We start from the raw sequence: 20,248 nt of genomic DNA on the forward strand, positions 1-20,248 counted from the left end.
GGACGTGTGCGTGCTAGAATTCTAGCATTGCCAAACAAGGCCATACACTTATACACGTGTTTACGTTGGCTAATCCCTCGAATTTTGTAAGGTGCGCATAGGCACGAGTACGGCGTGTGAAAGTGATGCTCTCCCTGTTACATGTAGTAAAATTCGAAAGCACGGATAATGTGATGTCCCTCGGGTCACTGCACACAGTGCAACCCAGAGCGTCGGCACCTACCCCTCCATCCTCTACCGCTACCGTCTCGTCGCCTTGCTCGGAGAGGACGCACGCGCACCACGCCGATGGGGGCGAAGAAAAGGAAATGCAAAAGGGAGATGCCGAGGCGGGCAAGTGGCCAAGTCAGAGGAACCCGGCTCCGAGGTTCCGCGTACAAAGCCGCCCCGAGCCCCCGACCTCACTCTCTCGCTTTCACAGGCTGCAGGCGGCTGATCTCCAGCAAACGCTGCTGCTTTCACAGTTTCACCTAGCTATTTCCTGGACGACTCCTGATCCTTGCCGATCCCGCCGCGCTCCGTTGAGGTTGGTCCCCGTTCTGCTTCCTCTGGATCATGCTAGATCTGCTGGTATTGTCGGGCATTTGGGGTTGCTTACTGAGCCAGCCAGCTGTTCGGTGGAATGTGTCACGGGGGATGCAGATGACGATCGCGGTGCGGCGGTCGATGATCGTGCGCCCGGCGCGGGAGGCGCCGCGGCGGCGGCTGTGGCTCTCCGACCTCGACCTCGTGATGCCGCGGATACACACACGCCCAGCGTCTACTTCTACCGCCGCCCCGAGGGGCCCGCGCCGGAGCCGGACGGGTTCTTCGACGGCGAGCGGATGCGGCGCGCGCTGGCGGAGGCGCTCGTGCCGTTCTACCCGATGGCGGGGCGCCTCGCGCGGGACGAGGTCGGGAGGCTCGAGATCGACTGCAACGGGGAGGGGGTGCTCTTCGTCGAGGCCGACGCGACGCGCCCGACACCGCCGTCGACGACTACGGCGATTTCGCGCCTACAGTGGAGTTCAACCGCCTCATCCCGGCCGTCGACTACACCGGCGGCATCTCATCCTTCCCGTTCGTCGTGCTCCAGGTAAAGTAATTATAGTAGTACTTTACCCAATGCGAGTACAATTAGGCTCCCGACAAGGGGTTCTGTCTGTATCTTTCGAAAAAAGTATTGCCATAATAATTTACAAGCTACACGCTGCATCTAATTTGGGTTTACTTGTAAACTTTCACCACCGTAGGATTTTACCAGATGGACGGCTCCTGTTTTTTTCAATCATTGTAAAATTTCTCTACTTGTAATGTTTGGTACCTGATTTTGCATGCCTAGGTCCCTTGTCTGCCTGCGGATTTGGTGCCCTGAGAGAGTGAGTGTCCCTTGTCTGACTGCAGATTTGGTCCCCTGATTTCCTAGTGCTTAGCGTAGTGGTCGACTCTACTTTTTTGGTCATACCCAGTTAGTTGATGTCTTGCTCATGTGAGTAGTGGTACAATTTTTGGCCGGTCACCTGGACAGGTACAATTGATCTGAGGATTTAGTTAAGATTGATTAAGCATTGGAAATATACTCTCACTTCACCGTGACCAGGTTGAAATGTATTGTTAATAAACTGATTTGTTGTCACGCAGTTATGTTTTATGCACTTAAAATCCACCATTTTTCTACTTTATCTTATACTGTAAAATTTATGGTACTGTGTGCTTGGTTATGTTGAAGCGCGTAATATTTGCCAATGAGGTCATCAATGAAAATATACTCACCCCAAACATGAGTGCTTACTAATTAGTAATTACACATAATTCGATATGTTCATTTTTATCGTTTGCTAATGTGGTTCTGAATTGAGGATTGTGACCTTTTAACATCTATAATCTGGAAGTTTGGCCCCACACAGCTGCTATATTGTACACACTTGTGTTTTATCCTATAGTAATCTTATTCGAATTCATGCCAAGAATTGAAAACTAGCATGTGTGGACCCGTTCTAGTGACATTAATATGTATCACTTTAACTCATTAAATTTTTTACCCTTTTATGCCAGCAACCACTGGCACAATATGCACAAGGACAGTTTGGTCGTTACACGTCATCCTATTCGGGTTGACTGATCAAGTTTTTAGCTCCAAAATGCCAGCATTTATTCAGTGATCTGGACATGCGTGGCATAAGCATAATTGATAATGATATTGACCTTTAGTTCAATAACTTCATCCATCCTATCTCTCAATAGGATAATGTGCCATGTGGAACCTTGTAACCTATTCATCTGTTGCTTTGTGCGGATAGATACTTCATTCAGGTGGACCACTTTCAGTTCTGTTTTAACTATATGAAGCTGATATGAGTTTCTCAAGTTCTGGAATACTAGAAGAGTAGGCGGAATCACCACTGTTAGATGGATCCAGAGCACCTCAACCAAAGTACTATAATGCTGTACAGTACAACGTATAATGAAAATCGTGTTTTTAAGCTTTCAAAAATGAAAAATCGTGTTTTTCAGATAATTGGGGGATCAGTAACATGGGAGCTTAAGATTTACCCTGATAGTTGATTATCATTGTCGTGGTGCTGCAAACCACAGCCGGGTGGCGGAAGGCACCCGCCCTAGCCCAGAGGATGTGAACTCGGGGGTTAGCTAGTCTTAGTTCGATCTCACTCAAGAACGCGATGAACACAGCTGGTTTAGAGTGGTTCGGGCCGCCGGAGCGTAATACCCTACGTCCACTGTGTGTTGTATTGCTTGCGCTCTCTAGCTGAGTCTTGAGAGAGTCTGAGGATCTGTGTTCTAGCGGGTGTGCTCTCCCTTTTATATGTCCAAGGGGAGCACGTACACTGAGCGGGGCCCCGACATGTGGACCCGGCGATGTATTATAAACTACACTTTGGCCTTCAATGCCTCAGATCCGGAGATCTTGTCGTCGGCTTCCGTGCGTAGCTTCTGACCAGGGATGGTCTTGAGCTGTCCTGTCAGAGTAGAGTCTAGCCTCTGCAGCCGCGCGTCGAGGTCATGATGAAGCGCCGAACTACTGACTCAGTCCACTGTAGCAGTGTGCACTGTTGCTCCAGTCAGTAGCTGGTCATCATGACTCGTCGCGCATGCGCACGGCGCTGAGTCTTTAATGCTTGTCTTGGTAAATGACGAGCCGCGTCGGTAATTGGCGATCCATAGTGTGGACTGACAAAAGCTGTCCCGTGCCCAGAGGCAGCAGAGCCCACCTCAACCACTCGCACTTAATGCGGGTGGGTGAGGGAGCTTCCAGCGGAAGGCTTGCGCCCGCGCCCGCGTGACACGTGGCGGCTCCAGACCCCTCCCGAGCAGCTAGCTGAGCCGAGAACTCACGAGGGTCCGGATAGGCACGTGGAGGTCCAGGACCCATCTGCGGGAGTCCGGATGGCACGTGGAGGTCCCGGACCCACCTGCGGGGGTCCGGATGGCACGTGGAGGTCCCGGACCCACCTGCGGGGGTCCGGGTCCGCGGCCACAGGTACTGAGTATTTCCACCTCTAGGACACGTGGTGACACCGGACCCGTCCCCGAGTGGGAAGCGGGTCCGGGACCGTTGGTCCGGTGAGATGGAGTCGGACCCCAGGGGTCCGGCTGCTCAGCTCCTTAGGGCGTAGTTACGGATAACTACGCGAGTCTTGGCACAGTAGGAGTGGGTACCCCAGTTGCAGGGTACCGACAGAGGCCCCCGGGCCCGCCTCGGGAGAGGCAACGAACCCGCAGGTGGGGCCACTACTGTGAGCAACTTGGCTGCTTCTGGCGCCCAGCGGTGCGCGCCGCAAGGGTCTTGCCCCGCGTCGTCCATCCTTTGGGTCACCTGCTGCATCATCATGTTTGGACCTGCACATGACTCAAGGTAGATGCTTAGTAGCGTGCCCACGGGTCCCAAATCCTGTTGGCTGTAATCCTTTGAGATAGACAGCTAGGTTCAGTGAACGGAGCTCAAGGGGCCGGCCTTTAGGTTAAGAGAAAGTCCGGACCTCCAGGTTCCCAGTCCTAGGTACTACGGCACTCATTCACAGGAGGTGGTGCGTGCAGGCTTAGGGTACGGAACCAGGCTAAGCGGCTACACGGCTCCGGACCTCCCCGGAGAATGAGTGCGCTTCCCTGAACCTGCAGGTTCCCAGGGGTCCGAACCCCTCTCTTCCATGAGGGGTCTCGAGCTAAGTCACTAACTAGCCAACTCAATTCGGACCACAATCACCGCACAAGAGTAAGAAGCCACGTGGGGGTTAGCGCAAACAGAATGCGTAGATCGAAATTGGAATGTAACATCCTTAGAGGCGAACTGAGAATAAACTTTTCCTTTATAACTAGATGTACATGAGATGTGCGATGTAAGCCAGAACACGGGTTTATGAGGCCGGAGCTGTCCGGACCTCCGGGCCCCCAGTCTTAGGTACTACGGTACTCACCCTAGGGAGGTAGAGCATGCAGGCTTAGGGTACGGAACCAGGCTAAGCGGCTACACGGCTCCGGACCTCCCCGGAGGGTGAATACGCTTCCCTGAACCTGGTTCGCAGAGGTCCGGACCCCTCCACGGGGGAGGCTCACCGGACTGGACCACACGGAAGTACTACATAGTTACAAAGGAAAAGGTTTTATTCCCTGCTGGGCCTCTAAGAGTAGGACTTACAGAGACGTAGAGTCGGGGGTACGACCGGAGTCGGCTTTCCGCCGGAGAGAGCCACAAGAGCCGGCTTTCCGCCGGAGCGGGCTTGGTGCGACCGGAGTCGGCTTTCCGCCGGAGCGGCTTGGTGCGACCGGAGTCGGCTTTCCGCCGGAGCGGGCTTCCTCACATGAGTGAGGTATGCTGCGAGCTGGGATTTGTCGCTCCGCCGCTCGCAGCTTGTGAGGGGGCCCTTGACGGGCGCCCTGACTCTTGCCGACGTGCAGCGCGCCGCTGCCGACGGTGGCTGCTCCACGGGCACGGTTGCACCTGGCGCAGGAAGACGAGAGGCGTGTGGTGTGGATGACGCCACACCCTCCGTCATCTCCAAATGTCGTCGTGGTGGGAGTGCTCAACCATCCGAGCCATGGAGATGAGCAAGAGATGAACTAAAACTAGCTAAAGCACCCCTACCTGGCGCGCCAAATGTCGTGGGATTTCTAGGGTACCCACAGCCGGGTGGCGGAGCGCACCCGCCTATTCCCAGAGAGGGAGTACTCGGGGAGGTACTAGGCGATTGGGCTGATCTAGTTCTGAGGCGTGCACACAAGAACACACGATCTAAAGTGGTTCGGGCCGCCGGAGCGTAATACCCTACGTCCACTGGGAGAAGTTTTGATCTCTGTTGTGTATGAATCTATCCTCTGCCGGGCCTTAGCTCTCACCCAGCTTGAGTCTTCCTTCTAGCGGGCGCCCCCTTTTATAGACCAAGGGGGCGGATACATAGGACGTTGGGGCCCCGACAGGTGGGCCCAACGCGACTGCGCAGCATACTACGCAGAGTATTCAGATGGGTACAGTGGTTACGGATCTTTCCTCCGATACGCTCTGCTAGCGCTACAGTGGTCTTCTCTTGTCCCGTCACCAAGGTGTCCGTTGGGGGAGCGTAGCTTGTGGCGTAGCCTGTGGAGACTATTATGTAGGCGTCATAATGGGTGAAGCCGAGCCGTCGTATCCATCTGTTATGGCAGACTTGGCAGGCGCGGCGTGGGCGGCGCCTGCGGCTCCACTATCTTGGTAACACGCGATCAATAGTGCCTCCTGGTCAAAGAATCGCATTGGCTTCCACCGCATCAATGCGGGTGTCCACCTACCACAATAAATGCAGTGGTGAGTGAGGCTTAGTATGGAGACCAAGCGGCCTTGAAAAGTCGTGCTTGTAGACACGTGTCGCTCCGGACCACCCCGAGGCAGGGCGTCGACTTCTTCCCTTAGCGAGTGGTCCGGTTACCATACAAGGGGTCCGGGACCCTATGAGGGGTCCGGGACTTCCGCGGGGGTCCGAACCCCTCGGGAGGTCCGGAGCCCCGGCTGTTTGGGCTGCCCGCCTCTTCCGGGACACGCGTCGTTCCCGGACCTTTCCCAGCCGTGAGGCAGGTCCGGAACCGTCGCCGAGAGATCAGGACTCCGGACCACAGGGGTCCGGCTGTTTGGACGTAGTCAAGGATAATTATAAGGCTCTTGCCTAGATACAGCAAGAAGGGGTACCCCAGTCCTGGGGTACCGACAATCATTATTACCATGGTACATGCAGTGCACCTTGCTATTCAGAATTTCCACAATACCTGAAATATTCCAGTTTACTAGGTCCTCATGTGCTGAGCTTACGATTTCTTCGCTCACTATTATTTTTCCATGTGATAATTTTCTGTAAATGCTTTCTTTCTTGATAACAGTCTTTTATGTTTATGCATCAGATTGCAATATGCATTGCATTTTTCTTAGGAATAGATATTTATGAATGTTGATTATCCTCTATTTTTGCTTCAGGTGACTTACTTCAAGTGTGGAGGTGTCTCACTTGGTGTTGGCATCTATCACAACGTGGCAGATGGCATGTCCAGCTTGCACTTCATTAACTCATGGTCTGATCTCTGCCGTGGAACTCAAAATTCTGTGATGCCCTTCATTGACCACACTCTTCTACGTTCCTGTGATCCCCCAACTCCATCTTTCCAACATGTCGAATACCAGCCTACACCCATGTTGTCCTCCACACCTCAGGCCCTTGCTTCCAAGTCGGTGTCACTTTCCACTGCTGAGGGCATTTTCAAGCTCACTCTCGCAGACCTTACTAGGCTGCGCTCACAGCTTTCTGCAGGTGAAGGCGCATCGCGGTTCAGCACCTATGTAATACTAGCTGCGCATGTCTGGCGATGTGTCTCCCTTGCATACAGCCCACCAAATTATTTTGTGCAACTGATGGGCGCCATCGGCTGCAACCTCCACTTCCAGATGGTTACTTTGGTAATGTCATCTTCACTGCCACACCACTTGCAGAGGCAGGCAAGGTGACCAGTGGGCTGGCAAATGGGGCAGCAGGCATCCAGGGAGCACTGGATAGGATGAACAGCAACTATTGTCGCTCGGTGCTGAATTACCTGGGGATGCAACCGGATTTATCGGCAATGTTACCTGGGGATCACATTTTCCGGTGAAATGGCTGTATCAGTGCGAACCCAGTTGCTGTTGGTCTCTAGGTCTTGTACTAGATTGTATTCATAGTTGGCCATTTTATGCCCTCGGTTGGGCAATATTTTGAAACATTGGATTGTACAAGTTACCAGTAATGAGTTCTTTCTGGGAAGGGGATAAAAACTTGTTGTAAAGGAACTTTATGAAACACGGCAGCCAGATTGGATCGGATCTTCCTTCAGCGTGGAATACTGTCCTGCTCTAGCTGGACCTGGATTGAGCTGCAAGTGAATACTGTACAACATATCAGGTTGGCAGAAAAGTCTTCTTCTATGGCAGATCTGCATTCCTGTTCTTCCTTCATGGTTAAGTTGAAATGTTGTGGCCCGTAACATGCGCAAATCTTGACTATTTTTTTTCAGACTGACTGAACAGCCATGACCTGAAGGAAGTTCCCCCAGACTGAAGAAGCTGGACAAATGATCTGGGGAAGCTCCTGATGAACAGAATGGCCGTTAGGATTTTGGCCTTGGATTTTATTGGGGCCTGGCCTGCGGCCTTGCCGATTGGCCTCGTTCCCAACGGCTGCACACACGGCCGCAGAAAAGCGCCGGCGTGCCTGCAGGACGCGTGTCCTGGAACTTGCCTGCTGCCGGTCGCGGATGTCCCCGTTTGGAGGGCTGTGGTCCGCGACCGACGTGTGGGACGCGACCGACGCCGAGGCTGATACGCTCGGGGAGCCCCACCGTTCGGAACATCAAAGCTTCACACTTTCACAGGCAGCCCAGGGGCCAGGGCTGAGGCCACGTGCCGGGGCGCGTTCCACACTCCCACAGTCCCACTCCAACCTCGCCGCCTCCGCCCACTCGCCTTTTCTTGCCCCCGCGGCGCCTACCGTCTCGTTCCCTACGCGATGTTGAGGCAGCGCCGCCGTCCGGCTAGGGCTAGTCTCCTCCCGTCGGCCATCGCTTCGCGACCGTTGGCGCAGCGATGCCGCGGTTCGGCCGAGTGCCGGGCGCGCCGCGAGAGCTCCGCGCGCGGCGCCGGAATGCTGGGCCGCCGCCGCAACGCGGGCTGGCTGCTGGGCTCCGGCGTGGTCCCCGGCTCTCCGGAGGACCGCCACCGCGTCGCTGCTGCTGTCCTTGGCCCGCCACGCTGCGAGCGAGCGCTGGCCGGGCACCCGCCGCTGCCGGACCCCCGTCTCGCCGGACCCCCACAGCTGCTGCCGCTACCCGGGCGCCTGGGGCGTGTCCCGGATGCCGGCGCCGCGACGACCCGTGCAGCACCGCCCGCGCCGTGCGCGCGCTGGTCTCTCGCCGCGGGGCGCGCCGAGTGCCAGCCAGCCATCCGCCTTGGCGCCCGCGACACCGCTGCGTCGTCTCGCCTCGCGCACGCCGCATGCGGGCCGCACGTGCGGAATCGGGAACCGCCCAAGCAGGTATCTACTCCTGCACCAAACCCATATCACCTGGAGAGAATTTGAATTTCGAATTTCTGTTGCTGATTATGCATTTATGCTAGCTGTTCCATACGAATCCCAGTCATGCCTGGGTTTTTTTTTACCGACCGGTGAGGTCAAACCGCCGCCTCCCGGTTCTAGTTTACCGGTCCGGTTTGACCGAAAACTGGTAAAAAACCGGTCAAATTCAAATTTCAAATTACAGACGCTAGTTCAATCGGTTTCCACCGGTTAGCCGACCGATTTGACCGGTAAACCGGACCGGTTTGAGTGGAAACCGGTCCGTTGAACAAAAAAACCGACTTTAGTTCAAAATTTGAATTTTTGTATAACATGCTTTTAGTCTAAATGAACCCTCCAATCCTCTTTTGTACTATTTTTATATTAATATAATGTATAATATGTTTTATATTGTATTTGTATACTTTTATATGCATGTTTTTTTTGTTTAACTTCAAATGCCCGCAAAGTATACTAAATAAACGAATATTTAAAAAAAATTGATACTATTAGATTCGTCGCAACTTCAAGTATTTTTATGATTTTTTTATTTTTTTAATTCAAATTTGAATTTTAAATTTGGACCGGTTTAAAACCGTCTCAAACCGGAACCGGTCCGGACCGATTCCGGTCGGTAAATTTAACCCTGGTCATGCCTTGGCGTGATGGAGTCTCGTAGCGTAGCTTTCCTCGTGCTCACTTTCCGTTTACGTTTGCTGTCATTTTTTTTAGAACTTTCACGCTTGTTATCTCTGCCAATCATTAAGCCGCACCCTGATTTCACTAGAGCCATGCCGATTTGCTAATCTAGACACTGTTCTTCACAATGCCATTGGTAGATTGATCGAAGTTTGTCATGACAATTTGGTGCTACCAAGTTTGGATCCGCATCGGATCAGAGATCGACCTAGCAAACCTCGCTTTTGTGCCGCGAGATATTTTCCCCTGGTTCTAGAATATTCCGCCCGAAAAAATAAGCCAGAAGAGAAATAAACGGGGGAGGGGAATGTGCTACAGCTGTCTCGGTCAAAAAGCAGGCCGCTGTAAAAAGATCGGAGTACTCCTAGCGAGATCAGAGAAGTGGCCTCCAAGAAAGAAGCGTGACCGCGTGACGTCAGCGTGTGATACGGCATCTGGAAATCAATTAATGCATAAGTGTTGTTCCGTTCGAAATCTGGAAATCACCGGGGTTTAATCCACCGGATCATATGATTAACTGCTTACTGCTGAACACAATTAATTACGGAACCACATTTTCTGTATTTCACGGCTTGCTATTGATGAAGCTGGAATCTGGATTTAGTTTCTAACCGCCTTCCTGATTGGGCAGGTCCAGACAAGGTGGTAAAAGGCAAATCAGAAATCAGGCGTGAACTGGACAACTGGTCCGGCGTGGCGAGCCGGAGCCGAGGCCGAGCCAGGCGAGCCGAGCCACCGGACGAAGCAACCAGCGGGGCCGGAGGCGTGGAGTGGGTGGCGCTGGGTATAAAGTGCCCCCCTCTTCCCTTGCATGGACGCCGGCCGCATTCTCTCCTTCCCTCCCTCCCTCCTCTCTCTCTCTCCTGCGAGGACCGCCAGGGAAGGTGAGATCGATCTCTACTCCTTCCTCCACTTCTCTCTCTTCCTCTAGCGTTTCTCTGTTCATCCCTGCCTCACCCCCCAAAACCCTCCATCCTCCTGCTACTCCTTCCGAAGCCCCCGTAAGATTTCTTCTCCTGATGCTCTGCTCTCGCGCTGCGATTATTTCGTCTCGCTCGCTCTCCCGTGCATGTTCGCGGTGGTGTTTCAAATGTTGCTGCTAGCTGCTTCTCCTGGTCGTGGAGCGGATTCAGTTCGCGATGTGCTGTTGCTTCTCGGTTTGCGAAACATTGAGAGGTTTTGGCCTAGGGATTTTGGTCTTGCTGTGGGCTGGTCCTCCGTGTTTTTGGTGCTTCTCCGTTGCTGGTTTTGCTGTCGCGGTGTTTTCGCGGGGGTGAAGCCGTGAAGGAGGTTGACGGAGCGAGCGGGGACACCAGCGGCTGCATCATGGTGATCTCCGCTCGCCTTCGCCTCCCTCCTTGGAACTTTGGTCGGTGTGCTGGTTCTTCTGGTTTGTCTCCTCGTCGATCTCTTGACGGCTCCCCTTGTTGTTTTTCTGAGCTCATAATGTGGGAATCGTGCAGTATTGGTGAGCACACTTTCGTTTGGGAATTCTTCGTTCTCCGTGAGGCCCTTGGATATCCAAAACTTTTTTGCGCAGTTGAGCAGTTCGTACTTCGGGTTTCGCTTGTGTCGTTGCGTTCCGTGTTCGTTTTGCTGTTGCTTTTCGAAGTGGTTTATTCGGAGAGAAGGTGAGCGCTGCGGCTCCATGGTGATCTCTATGTTCGCATTTCCTCGAAAATTATACTGTCTTCCTCTCGTCGCTCGTTTCTTAATTTCTCTTAGCCTGTCGATCGCTTGCTTCTGCTTATGCGCGTCAAATAAACTCAAAGCTCGTGGACAAATCTGCTCGTGATCTCTCTTACTTTTTTTTTATTGTTTTGGTATCTATCTATCTATCTGCCATATGCTTGAGTGATCACTGTTTCTTCATGCGGTTTTAGGGTGTTAGAAACGTGTGGAGTTGAACAACCCTTTTTCTTATCGCTTTTTTCTGTTGATCTTCTCGACACCACTGTGCGTGCGGCAGAGATGGTCTCTGCCTGTCTCCTTTACCTGTTTCCTTGCTTTGTATTCCAATGTTCCCTGAAACCCCTGTGCTAGATCTGTTGGATCTCCATGTTTCCATTTTGCTTTGCTCAACGATGTCTGATCGTTTTTGTTGTTGGGTGCCAGGCTGCTAGCATGCGCTGCGAGTGCAAACTGCCTGTTTCCTAGTTCCGCCTTTGGTTTTTGTATGTTCAAGTACTACTATAATTTCTTGCCAGGGGTGTTGTGCAGTGCCACATCGCTATTTAGCTCCTTCCTGTTAGAAATGTTTGCACAAGGCTATGCCTGTTGCTTGCATTCACGCAAGTTGAACATGTTCGGCCACATTGAAACTTGCTATTGTGATTTGGATTTGTGAAACTTTGCATGTTGTTATCGCAAAATCTCAATTAACTTGCGGGTTAATTTTTAGATAGATCTTAGGTGCAAAACTTTCGTTAACGCGTCCTTGAAAACTGCCACTTAGTGTTACATAATTGTGGCCCTGTTCCCAAACCTCGGATACATCCTGCCATTCAAGATTGTCTCTGTTTTTCCTTGTTCTTTGGAAATATGGGGGCAAGAAGAGACGAAAACGAGTTCTGCACAGAGCACTGCAAGCAATGGCATATGTGTATCTGCGGTTTCTTTCTCCATGAAATCCTAATTTTGCATAGTATAAGAATGCCGTTGCTAATGAATCTTTCTGTTTGTATCCCATCAATGCTTTCTAGTACTTTTTTTATCTGCAATTCTGCATCCGATGTCAGATTGTTCATCTCCTAAAATTTTCTTCACGTGGATTTTTAGGATATTGCACTCACACTACTGTGCCACAGGGTATCAAGCTCCACTATGGCACGTAGTGTGCCTGTGACAGCAATGGCTACTGAGAGTGGTGAGAATGAAAGACTTTCTTATGCAGTGTCAGCTATGCAAGGATACCGTGAAACTATGGAAGATGCTGTGAGTAACCTACCAGCCTTTTGTAGGATCATCGGGAGCATAGTTATAGAAATATACATGATTGACTTGCTACTCGTTGCTGCTAAACAATGAAGACTCATGTGTAGCCTTCTTATTCTGCAGCACAAAGCTGTTTTAAATCTTCATGCTGCAACTGCCACATCATTCTTTGGTGTTTATGATGGCCATGGAGGTTTGATCTTCAACATAATCCCCTTGAATAAGTTTTAACTTTTAAATGCATCAGGCCAGCAGACAGGCCAGCTGTTTAGCAATCTGAGTTCATTGCTTTCTTTTGATATATAATCCTTTATGCATTCATGATTACTGTTGACTCATTATTTTGTTTTTAGCAACACACACCATTTACCATGATACATGTATTTGATGTTCTGTTTCAGGACCTGCTGTTTCAAAGTACTGCGCAAAACACTTACACAAAGAGCTTCGCAAACATGCAGACTTTGGTCATGATCCCACTACTGCACTTGAGAGAACGTTCTTAAGGTTTGAAGAATTCTGTAGCTCTCTAACTTCATGCATCCTATATTTTGAGATCACATAACTTATCTCCCTTGGTTACTATAGTGGATGAAAAAGGACTGATATTGCCACATTCTTTGTTCGCAGTTGATAGTTGAACTTGTTTCACATGCAAATAAGAAATATGCAATCATTGTTCCTACTTAACTGTTGCAGGATGGATGAGAAGATGAAAACCAGGAAGGCAGCAAAGGAATTATGTGAATATGGTGGTAATGAATATTGGGAAGACTATAAAAAGGCTATTCACAGCACTCGTTTTCTACCTTTCTGTCGGCAGGTGCTAACTCAACTATTTTGTTTATAAAATCTGACATATGGAAACATGTAGTATTTACTCCATCTTTGTTTTTCAGAAGCCTCCCTATGATGGGCCAACTTCAGATGGATGTACCGCATGTGTGGTTCTCATTAGAGGCAACCAAATCATTGTAGGGAATGCTGGTGATTCTCGTTGTGTACTCTCAAGGAATGATCATGTGAGGCGACTGATCTGCTTGCATTTATCTGATACAGAATGACATTTTTTTAATAGTACATGTCTAATGTTGCTTAAATATTCTGTTTATTTCCATTGTTTGCAAAGGCATTTGCGTTATCTACCGATTTCAAACCAAATGTCGCAAGCGAAAGAGCAAGAATAGAAGCTGCAGGACGTTCTGTAACTGTAAATGCAGAGAGAGGAAATATCCCTCGTATTGATAATGGAATTGCGATCTCAAGATCGCTTGGTATAGTTCTGCCTACCTTTTTGGGTCCGTTGTGGGATTATACAATCAAGTGTATTGTAATCAGTGTTTTACTTCCTTGCATTTCAGGTGACATGGCATACAAGAATATCCAAGGTTTATCTCCCCTACAACAACCAATTACTGCCTTTCCTGAAGTTCTCACTGTAAGGGTTACTAACTTGTGTCAGTAGAGTCTGATTTTATTCAGCTAGGTATCGTCTAATGGAAAATTGTCATTTGTTTCTTAGGGAAATATAACTCATGATGCACAGTTTCTTATTTTAGCATGTGATGGAATCTGGTAAGTTTTCAGCAAAAATACACAGGCGCATTGTTCTATTATGGTTTGCTTCAGTGTCCATGATTCCATGCAGAATACATCAAGTCAAAATGACAGTTATCTTCCATGCACTTGTTACTTCAAAGTTCATATATAGAATATTATTCAAATTGTCCACAAGGGATTTGTAGATTTTAATTCAATTAAATTTGGATTGCTTTGGACTGGGCCACTGCACCACCATGCATAATTTTGTATGGTTTAAACTGTTGCAGAGTTCCTTTCCAGAGTTTGATGTGATGGGCCCACAGGGGTCAGAGTTACAGCAGGGTGAAATCAGCCAATCCTCTGCATGCTTATGTTTCTCAGCTTTCAAGTCCAGATAATTTTGCAAGTTAATTTGCTAAAAATGATAATCATATGTATTTGATTTATTGTGGAAGAACTTACTTGAAGAACATGAATTTTATCATTCTGGGTTTGGGACTATAGGTAACATCGGTACTTGATCAAACATACTGGTTAAGTTGTGGCTTCCGGCCAACCTTGAGTAGTACTTTCACTGATGTTCTTAATTTCTTTATGACATCTCTTCATGTCCTTTGTAGGGATTGCATGACAAACCAGCAAGCAGTTGATTTTGTAAGCATATACTTAGCTTCTGTGAGTATTCTTCTCTCTCCACATGTTTGGTTGTTTGGGCAATGATGAATAAAAAGAAAAGGGGACATTTTGTTATTAGATTCTAAATAAGATTTGCTCCACGGTGTGCTTATTTACTGAGAACATTTATGCAGTCAATTTTTTTTCTTTACATGGATAGCGGTGTGCTTTTGCTGCACGGTGTGCTTTATCTTAGCTACTATCTTATTGGCATCTACAGTCTACACTCAAATAGTATAGCATGCTTTGCACCTTGTTCATTTTTTGTCGCTGTTGCCCTAACATTTGTTGTTGTTTATGTCCAGAACGTAAGCCTGGCGTACATCTGTGAGGCCATTCTTACACACTGCGTAGCAACCCCTAGAGGGAGGGACAACATGACTGTCATGCTGATTCGGTTCAAGATCACCCCAGCTCCGCCACCGCCACCCCCAAACATCCCACCTGCCGGTGGCCATCATGATGATGAGGCGCCGCCAGCTGCTACCACAGCCAAAGTTGGTTCGTGCTCGCACTCCAAGAGCTCAGAGCTTTGAGTTCGTTTTGTCTGGAAAAGATGAGCTTGCTTACCATGGTTCGTTCATGTGGTGCATCTTATCCCCGACAGAGTTTTGGAGTCGTTTTATCAGGACAAGATGAACTTGAATTTTGTCTGCTATAGAATGATTTCCTATGAGAGTAGCTTGTCGTACTAGGTACTGACGACGGAGGTTTTGGCCTGCGAGCTGAGCCATATGTTTGGGTTAACACACCAATATTCTTGTTTTGTACGGTCTGGAGGATGCTTATTGCCTAGTACTTTTTCTAATGGCTATTACTATCAGAACTTCTATGTGCATTTCTGTATAGATCTCGCGTTCATGGATTTGAGCTTGCATATGTATCTGCCAGTCATCTTCAGAATGTTTATGTTCCACAAACACCAGAGATCTCACACATGTGCTCAATGCATATTGCTTCAAGTTTAGTTCTAGTTTTTGGAACTAGCACTAAAACTGCCAGTTCTAGTGCTAGTTGTGGGGTACTGGGGTGGTTGTTTTAGAGAGAGTCTTCTTTTTTGCGAGGCTTTTTGAGTGAATCCACACACTCTACAAGATTCTAGAGCGAGTCTGAGCTGGTTGTGGGGTCGGTATTCTAGATTTCTAATGCTTTGTGGATCGCTGTACTGTGCAAAGATTGCGCAACAAAACTTTCTGATCCGGCACTGCCATGAAGTTGAATAGTTGATAGGATTGTTACATCAAGTTAGCACGAATTGAAGTAGGTGGCATGCTGAAAATGGCTGCCCTTGGCATTGAGATTCACGGGTCAAAGCTGAACCGGTCACTCCCCAAATTGCAACCCAGGTTCCGGGGGGCGAGGTGCAGAGCGGCGACCGCCGGCAGAGGTGTGACACGTCCGAATCACAAAGCCAACTGATCCCGCCGGTACTCCATATTTTGCCAAGTCTCCAAGGTGCCAAACATTGATCTAAAACCAACTCACCAGGACACAAAGTAATGAAAATCTGACAACTTGATCGACGATACGCCCTTTGCCGTAGTTTCACACTACTTTCACTAGGAAAAACGATACGCCTTTTGCTGTGCCCGAAGTGCCCATGGGCGCGAAACCGAAAAGTTAGCCCGTTTCAAATATACGTGGGCCAGCCCATAGCAGCCCATCAACAAAAATGGCAAAGGTTTTCCTGTCCAGCCCAATTAAGCCCACCAGTCCCATGGCAGTGAAGCACTCGGGTCCATTCTATAAAACCCTCCGCCCGCGGGACTAGGGTTTCCTCCCAGCCGTCATCACTTCCCGTCCGCCGCAGCCTGCCGCCAGGAGGGGTAAGGTAAGCTACCCGCCGCCGCCCTCCTCCCACCCCATCTCCCCCCTGTCCGGCCGTCGTGCTCACTGCACTCCTTAGCCTTCCGATTCGGGTGCATTTCTTTGTTGGGTAGCCGCCTAGCCGGCTCGGTCTCGCTTCCGTGAAGCTGCCGGATCTGTTCTGTACTTCTGTTACGCGCCTGTTATTGTGCGGTTTGTTGGCCTGATTCGCAAGGTGTAGACCGCGATTGACAATCTCTTTAGCCTTGTGGGTTTCTTGTGTCTGTTCGTGGCAACATCTTCAGTGGTTAATTATGAGAAAGGTTCTGTGGAGAGTCCTTGGCCTCAGTACTCTTGTCGTCTGGTGTAGTAATGATACGTAGGGTGATGTTTATGTTTCCAGTATGCATGTCATGGTTGTTTGGGTGTTTGGGCATGCTATGATTGCCTAGCAACGGCCGTTTTGGATGCATTAAGGTCTAATCTGTTCTTGTCTAGGTATTGTGGTTTTATAATTACACTTGGTGACAAACTGCGACTGGGTTGAGATTGTAGTACTTAGTCTGCAGTTGTTGGTGCTATCCTGTGCTAATGCTAGACCGAGAACCGTTAATAGAATAGTTTTCATGTTATCGCCTAATAGAACATGTTTTTATTTCTATGGATTCGGTCCGTAATCCTTTGCTAAGCACCCACCTGACATTTCTCTCTATGCAGTCCAGGAGGTAGTTTTGAGAAGCGCAAAATGGCTCCTAAAGGTACACACCTGATATGAATATTTCTATGTGCCTCATTTTCATCAAGGAAGGTCATCTGATAAAAGTTGCTATAAGTTTGCTGCTGTTCTGTTCTTGTTTACTTGCATGTGTCTCCACTGTTTAATTGCATAATGTCTTAATTGGTGTTTTTAGATTGACCACTCTGGTATAACCACTATCTATTTGTTTTATATCCATGCCTTCACTAGAAACATGCAAATCGTCTCAAAAGGGACTGTATAAAATTAGTTGACTCTAATTGCTTCATTGTATTTTGCAAACAAAAGGGATCTCTAATGCTATTAAGTATCCATATATTGGTAGGATATTGTTGTTTAATATCTGTCTGTCATGCTTGATCACCATGCTTCTACTCATTAGCTGTTTCTATTTGATGATAGGCTTACTTCACTATGCATGAGCTAATGATGTTATGTAATTGTGTGACTTGATTAGCTGCTCCTGTGAAGAAGGATGCCAAGACCCAGGCCTTGAAGGTTGCCAAGGCTGTGAAGTCTGGGGCAGTGAAGAAGAAGACCAAGAAGATCAGGACGTCGGTGACATTTCACCGCCCCAAGACCCTGAAGAAGGCTAGGGACCCGAAGTACCCAAGAGTCAGCGCTCCTGGAAGGAACAAGCTTGATCAGTACCAAATCCTGAAGTATCCCCTTACCACGGAATCAGCAATGAAGAAGATCGAAGATAACAACACTCTGGTCTTCATCGTGGACCTCAAGGCGGACAAGAAGAAGATCAAGGCTGCTGTCAAGAAGATGTATGACATCCAGGCAAAGAAGGTCAATACCCTGATCAGGTTAGTACTTGGCTCCAGTGTTATTCAGATCTACATTGTTGATGTTGTGTTACTAAGTTCAAACATGTGTTGGTGTAGGCCTGATGGTAAGAAGAAGGCATATGTGAAGCTGACACCGGACTACGATGCTCTTGATGTGGCCAACAAAATCGGCATCATCTAAGGCTACTTTGTTAGGCATCTGTGTCCTAGTTCTATGTGAAACGAGAGTTTTGTAGCTATTCCTTATTTAGGGCCGCAGTGGCTCCATTACCTTGTCTTGATGCACACTTGAATTTGGTACCGTCCAAGTGACCAGTTGAGCTAATTTGAGCTTTGCACTTGCTTATACTATCAGTTACTTTATTAGCAATACCGTAAGGTTTCTTTACACCAGTAGTTTTCTGTGTCATTTGATATGCCTTGCTCTGAGCCTCTGATCATGACTGGATTGGGCTTGAGTTTCATGATGTGGATTCAACTAGTTTTAGTTGTCGCATCGCTTCAATCACCACTTCCTGTAATTTCCTCATCTGTTCTGGAGCAAGAATGTTCTGTTTGATGTGAGCTAATGCCAAATAGGCCATCGCTGCTTAATTTTTCTTGCTGTAAGTAGCTTGTTTTCTTTTTCAAAAAAAAGTAGCTTCCCTGTTCCACGTTACAGCTGAATTTTGTGTAAACTTGCAAAGCCTTCACGTTTGTTTGGGTGCTAAGCGAGGTCACCTGAATCAAGCAATCCAAAGTGGCCGAGGGCATACTTGCACAACCCCAGCGCAAACTGCAACAGACTGGCCCCGGCGCCCTCACCCGCCACCTCTTCTCCGCGCTCGTGCCGCGCCCGAGCTTGCTCCGGCGTCCAGTCCACGGTTACCGTCACGTCGTCGCACCGCCTCCCGTGCGCCGCGCGCGCCGCCAGCTCGCAGAACCGCGCCACGGCGTCACCGCATGCCGGCGGGAACCGCGCCCTCCCCACGACGCGCGCCACCGCGCTGGCCCGCCCTCCCGGGCCCATGGCCAGGAACTCCGCGACGCTCCCGGACTTGTTGGCCCTGAGCTCGCGGCGGTGGGCCTCGTGCTCGTGCTCGAGGACGACGACGAGGTGGATGTGCAGCTGGTGCTCGTGGTGGTCCGCGACCAGTGTGCGCCGCCCCAGGGCGCGCAGGCGGATGGCGCCGTCGCAAGCAGAGGCCGCGAAGGCGAAGCTGTCCCCGGCGTCGTGGCGGACCACCAGGTCCTGTATGGACTCCATCGCCGAGAGCCGAGAGCCGAGAGCTACTTTGGCTGCGCCGATGGAGCCTAACGCAACGTGAAAAAAGATTTAAGGATTTGCGAGAGATATATATGTGCCTAACGTTTCCTTGTCGGATCATGACACCGAGACGTCGAGCCGATTCCGTTTTGACCCTCTGATTCCCACGACCACGAGCAAATAATTTTTACTGCCTCCGCACCCGCTAATTTTACATGCATTTCAGTTTTCACTGTATTTCTAGCTACAAAAAATTTTGTCCCGCATCTACTAATTTCGCATATATTGTCTTCACTGTATTTCCAGTTTCGATGCGTTCTTGCAAAACTAAAGGGAAGCACCTCAATTTGGGCTTTCACTGGGCTGGGTCAGACCCAGACTCGGGCCTCCACCTCTTTCTGAAAGGCTGGTTATTTATTTATTAGAGAAAATAAAAGGTTAGCGTACTGAAAAGGCAAAATAGCCGAATTGATTCCTAAATAATCGTATTTGGCTCAATTTCATCCCTCACTATGAAAACGTCCAAATCCAAATTAATCCCTAAACTATCCAAATTAGCCAATTTTATTCATTTGCTCATGTGGCACGCCGCGTTGACTTGTCTCTTCACCGTTCGGTTAGCTTAGGGTTTCAACTGCTATTGTAATGACCATTTTACTCCGTCTTCATTTTGAACAAACCAACATCTCATTTATGCCAATTGGTCTATTCAAAACAAGATGCTGCTGACTGATCTGGTCTGTAGTAACTAGTTTGTTCAAAACGAGATACCGCTGGCTAGTTTGGTCTGTTCAAAAACGAGATGATGCTGATTTGTTCAAAATGAGAATGGATTAAAATGGTCATTTCAATAGAAATTGAAACTATAACATGGCGTGCCACATCAGCAAATCAAATGGATGAAGTTGGGCCAATTTGGATAGTTAGTTTTTTTATGGGAACTTTCATTTCAATCACTCGTGCTGAATCATCAACGATAAAACAAGCAATGAAGTCCGGGATGGGTGCCACAACATGGTCCACATCCGGCTCACACTTACTCCCTAGAATTGCTAGCTCATGTGCAACTCTATTACAAGCACGAGACCGTTGCTGGACACGCCAAGAAATAAAATTCATCTGTAATAGGCCACGTAACTCCTCCACCAAGAGAGCCACGGGGCTGAGATAGAAATCTTGTGAGTAGACCGCCTGCACAACTTCAACATCATCCGTCTCCACGATAATATGCCCAACGCGCTCATCTGCCGCA

At 49.1% G+C, this 20,248-nt stretch overlaps 2 protein-coding genes and 1 pseudogene across 3 annotated transcripts; all 3 read left to right on the forward strand.

Moving 5' to 3' along the window:
* The first annotated feature begins 642 nt into the window (after positions 1-642).
* LOC120642483 lies at positions 643-7,322 on the forward strand (annotated as a pseudogene).
* A 4,704-nt stretch (positions 7,323-12,026) lies between these two features.
* On the forward strand, positions 12,027-15,208 carry LOC120642485 (probable protein phosphatase 2C 42). The gene is made up of 10 exons (XM_039919037.1): positions 12,027-12,173; positions 12,297-12,366; positions 12,575-12,680; positions 12,873-12,996; positions 13,073-13,195; positions 13,303-13,447; positions 13,535-13,611; positions 13,696-13,748; positions 14,336-14,390; positions 14,696-15,208. Exons 1-10 carry the CDS (start codon positions 12,063-12,065, stop codon positions 14,924-14,926), a joined length of 1,095 nt encoding a protein of 364 aa, XP_039774971.1. The 5' UTR covers positions 12,027-12,062; the 3' UTR covers positions 14,927-15,208.
* Positions 15,209-16,119: 911 nt separating this feature from the next.
* LOC120642571 (60S ribosomal protein L23A-like) lies at positions 16,120-18,138 on the forward strand. Of its 2 annotated transcripts, none has more exons than XM_039919154.1 (4): positions 16,120-16,221; positions 16,914-16,954; positions 17,411-17,768; positions 17,847-18,138. In XM_039919154.1, the coding sequence occupies exons 2-4, from the start codon at positions 16,942-16,944 to the stop codon at positions 17,929-17,931; spliced, it is 456 nt and encodes a 151-aa protein (XP_039775088.1). In that variant the 5' UTR covers positions 16,120-16,221; positions 16,914-16,941; the 3' UTR covers positions 17,932-18,138. The 2 variants fall into 2 exon arrangements, with proteins under 2 accessions (XP_039775088.1, XP_039775089.1); XM_039919155.1 differs by having other exon boundaries at positions 16,173-16,216.
* Positions 18,139-20,248: the final 2,110 nt, after the last annotated feature.

The sequence above is a fragment of the Panicum virgatum genome, chromosome 7K (assembly GCF_016808335.1).
Source record: "Panicum virgatum strain AP13 chromosome 7K, P.virgatum_v5, whole genome shotgun sequence".
NCBI classification, from domain to species: domain Eukaryota; kingdom Viridiplantae; phylum Streptophyta; class Magnoliopsida; order Poales; family Poaceae; genus Panicum; species Panicum virgatum.

Excerpts from the sequence above, each read along its gene's own strand:
- LOC120642571 (XM_039919154.1), top strand. Across the intron at positions 17,769-17,846 it reads AAGGTCAATACCCTGATCAG|GCCTGATGGTAAGAAGAAGG; the intron begins GTTAGTACTTGG and ends GTGTTGGTGTAG.
- LOC120642485 (XM_039919037.1), top strand. The coding sequence starts at position 12,063 with ATGGCACGTAGTGTGCCTGTGACAGCAATGGCTACTGAGAGTGGTGAG. Across the intron at positions 13,196-13,302 it reads TACTCTCAAGGAATGATCAT|GCATTTGCGTTATCTACCGA; the intron begins GTGAGGCGACTG and ends TTGTTTGCAAAG. Across the intron at positions 14,391-14,695 it reads TAAGCATATACTTAGCTTCT|AACGTAAGCCTGGCGTACAT; the intron begins GTGAGTATTCTT and ends GTTTATGTCCAG.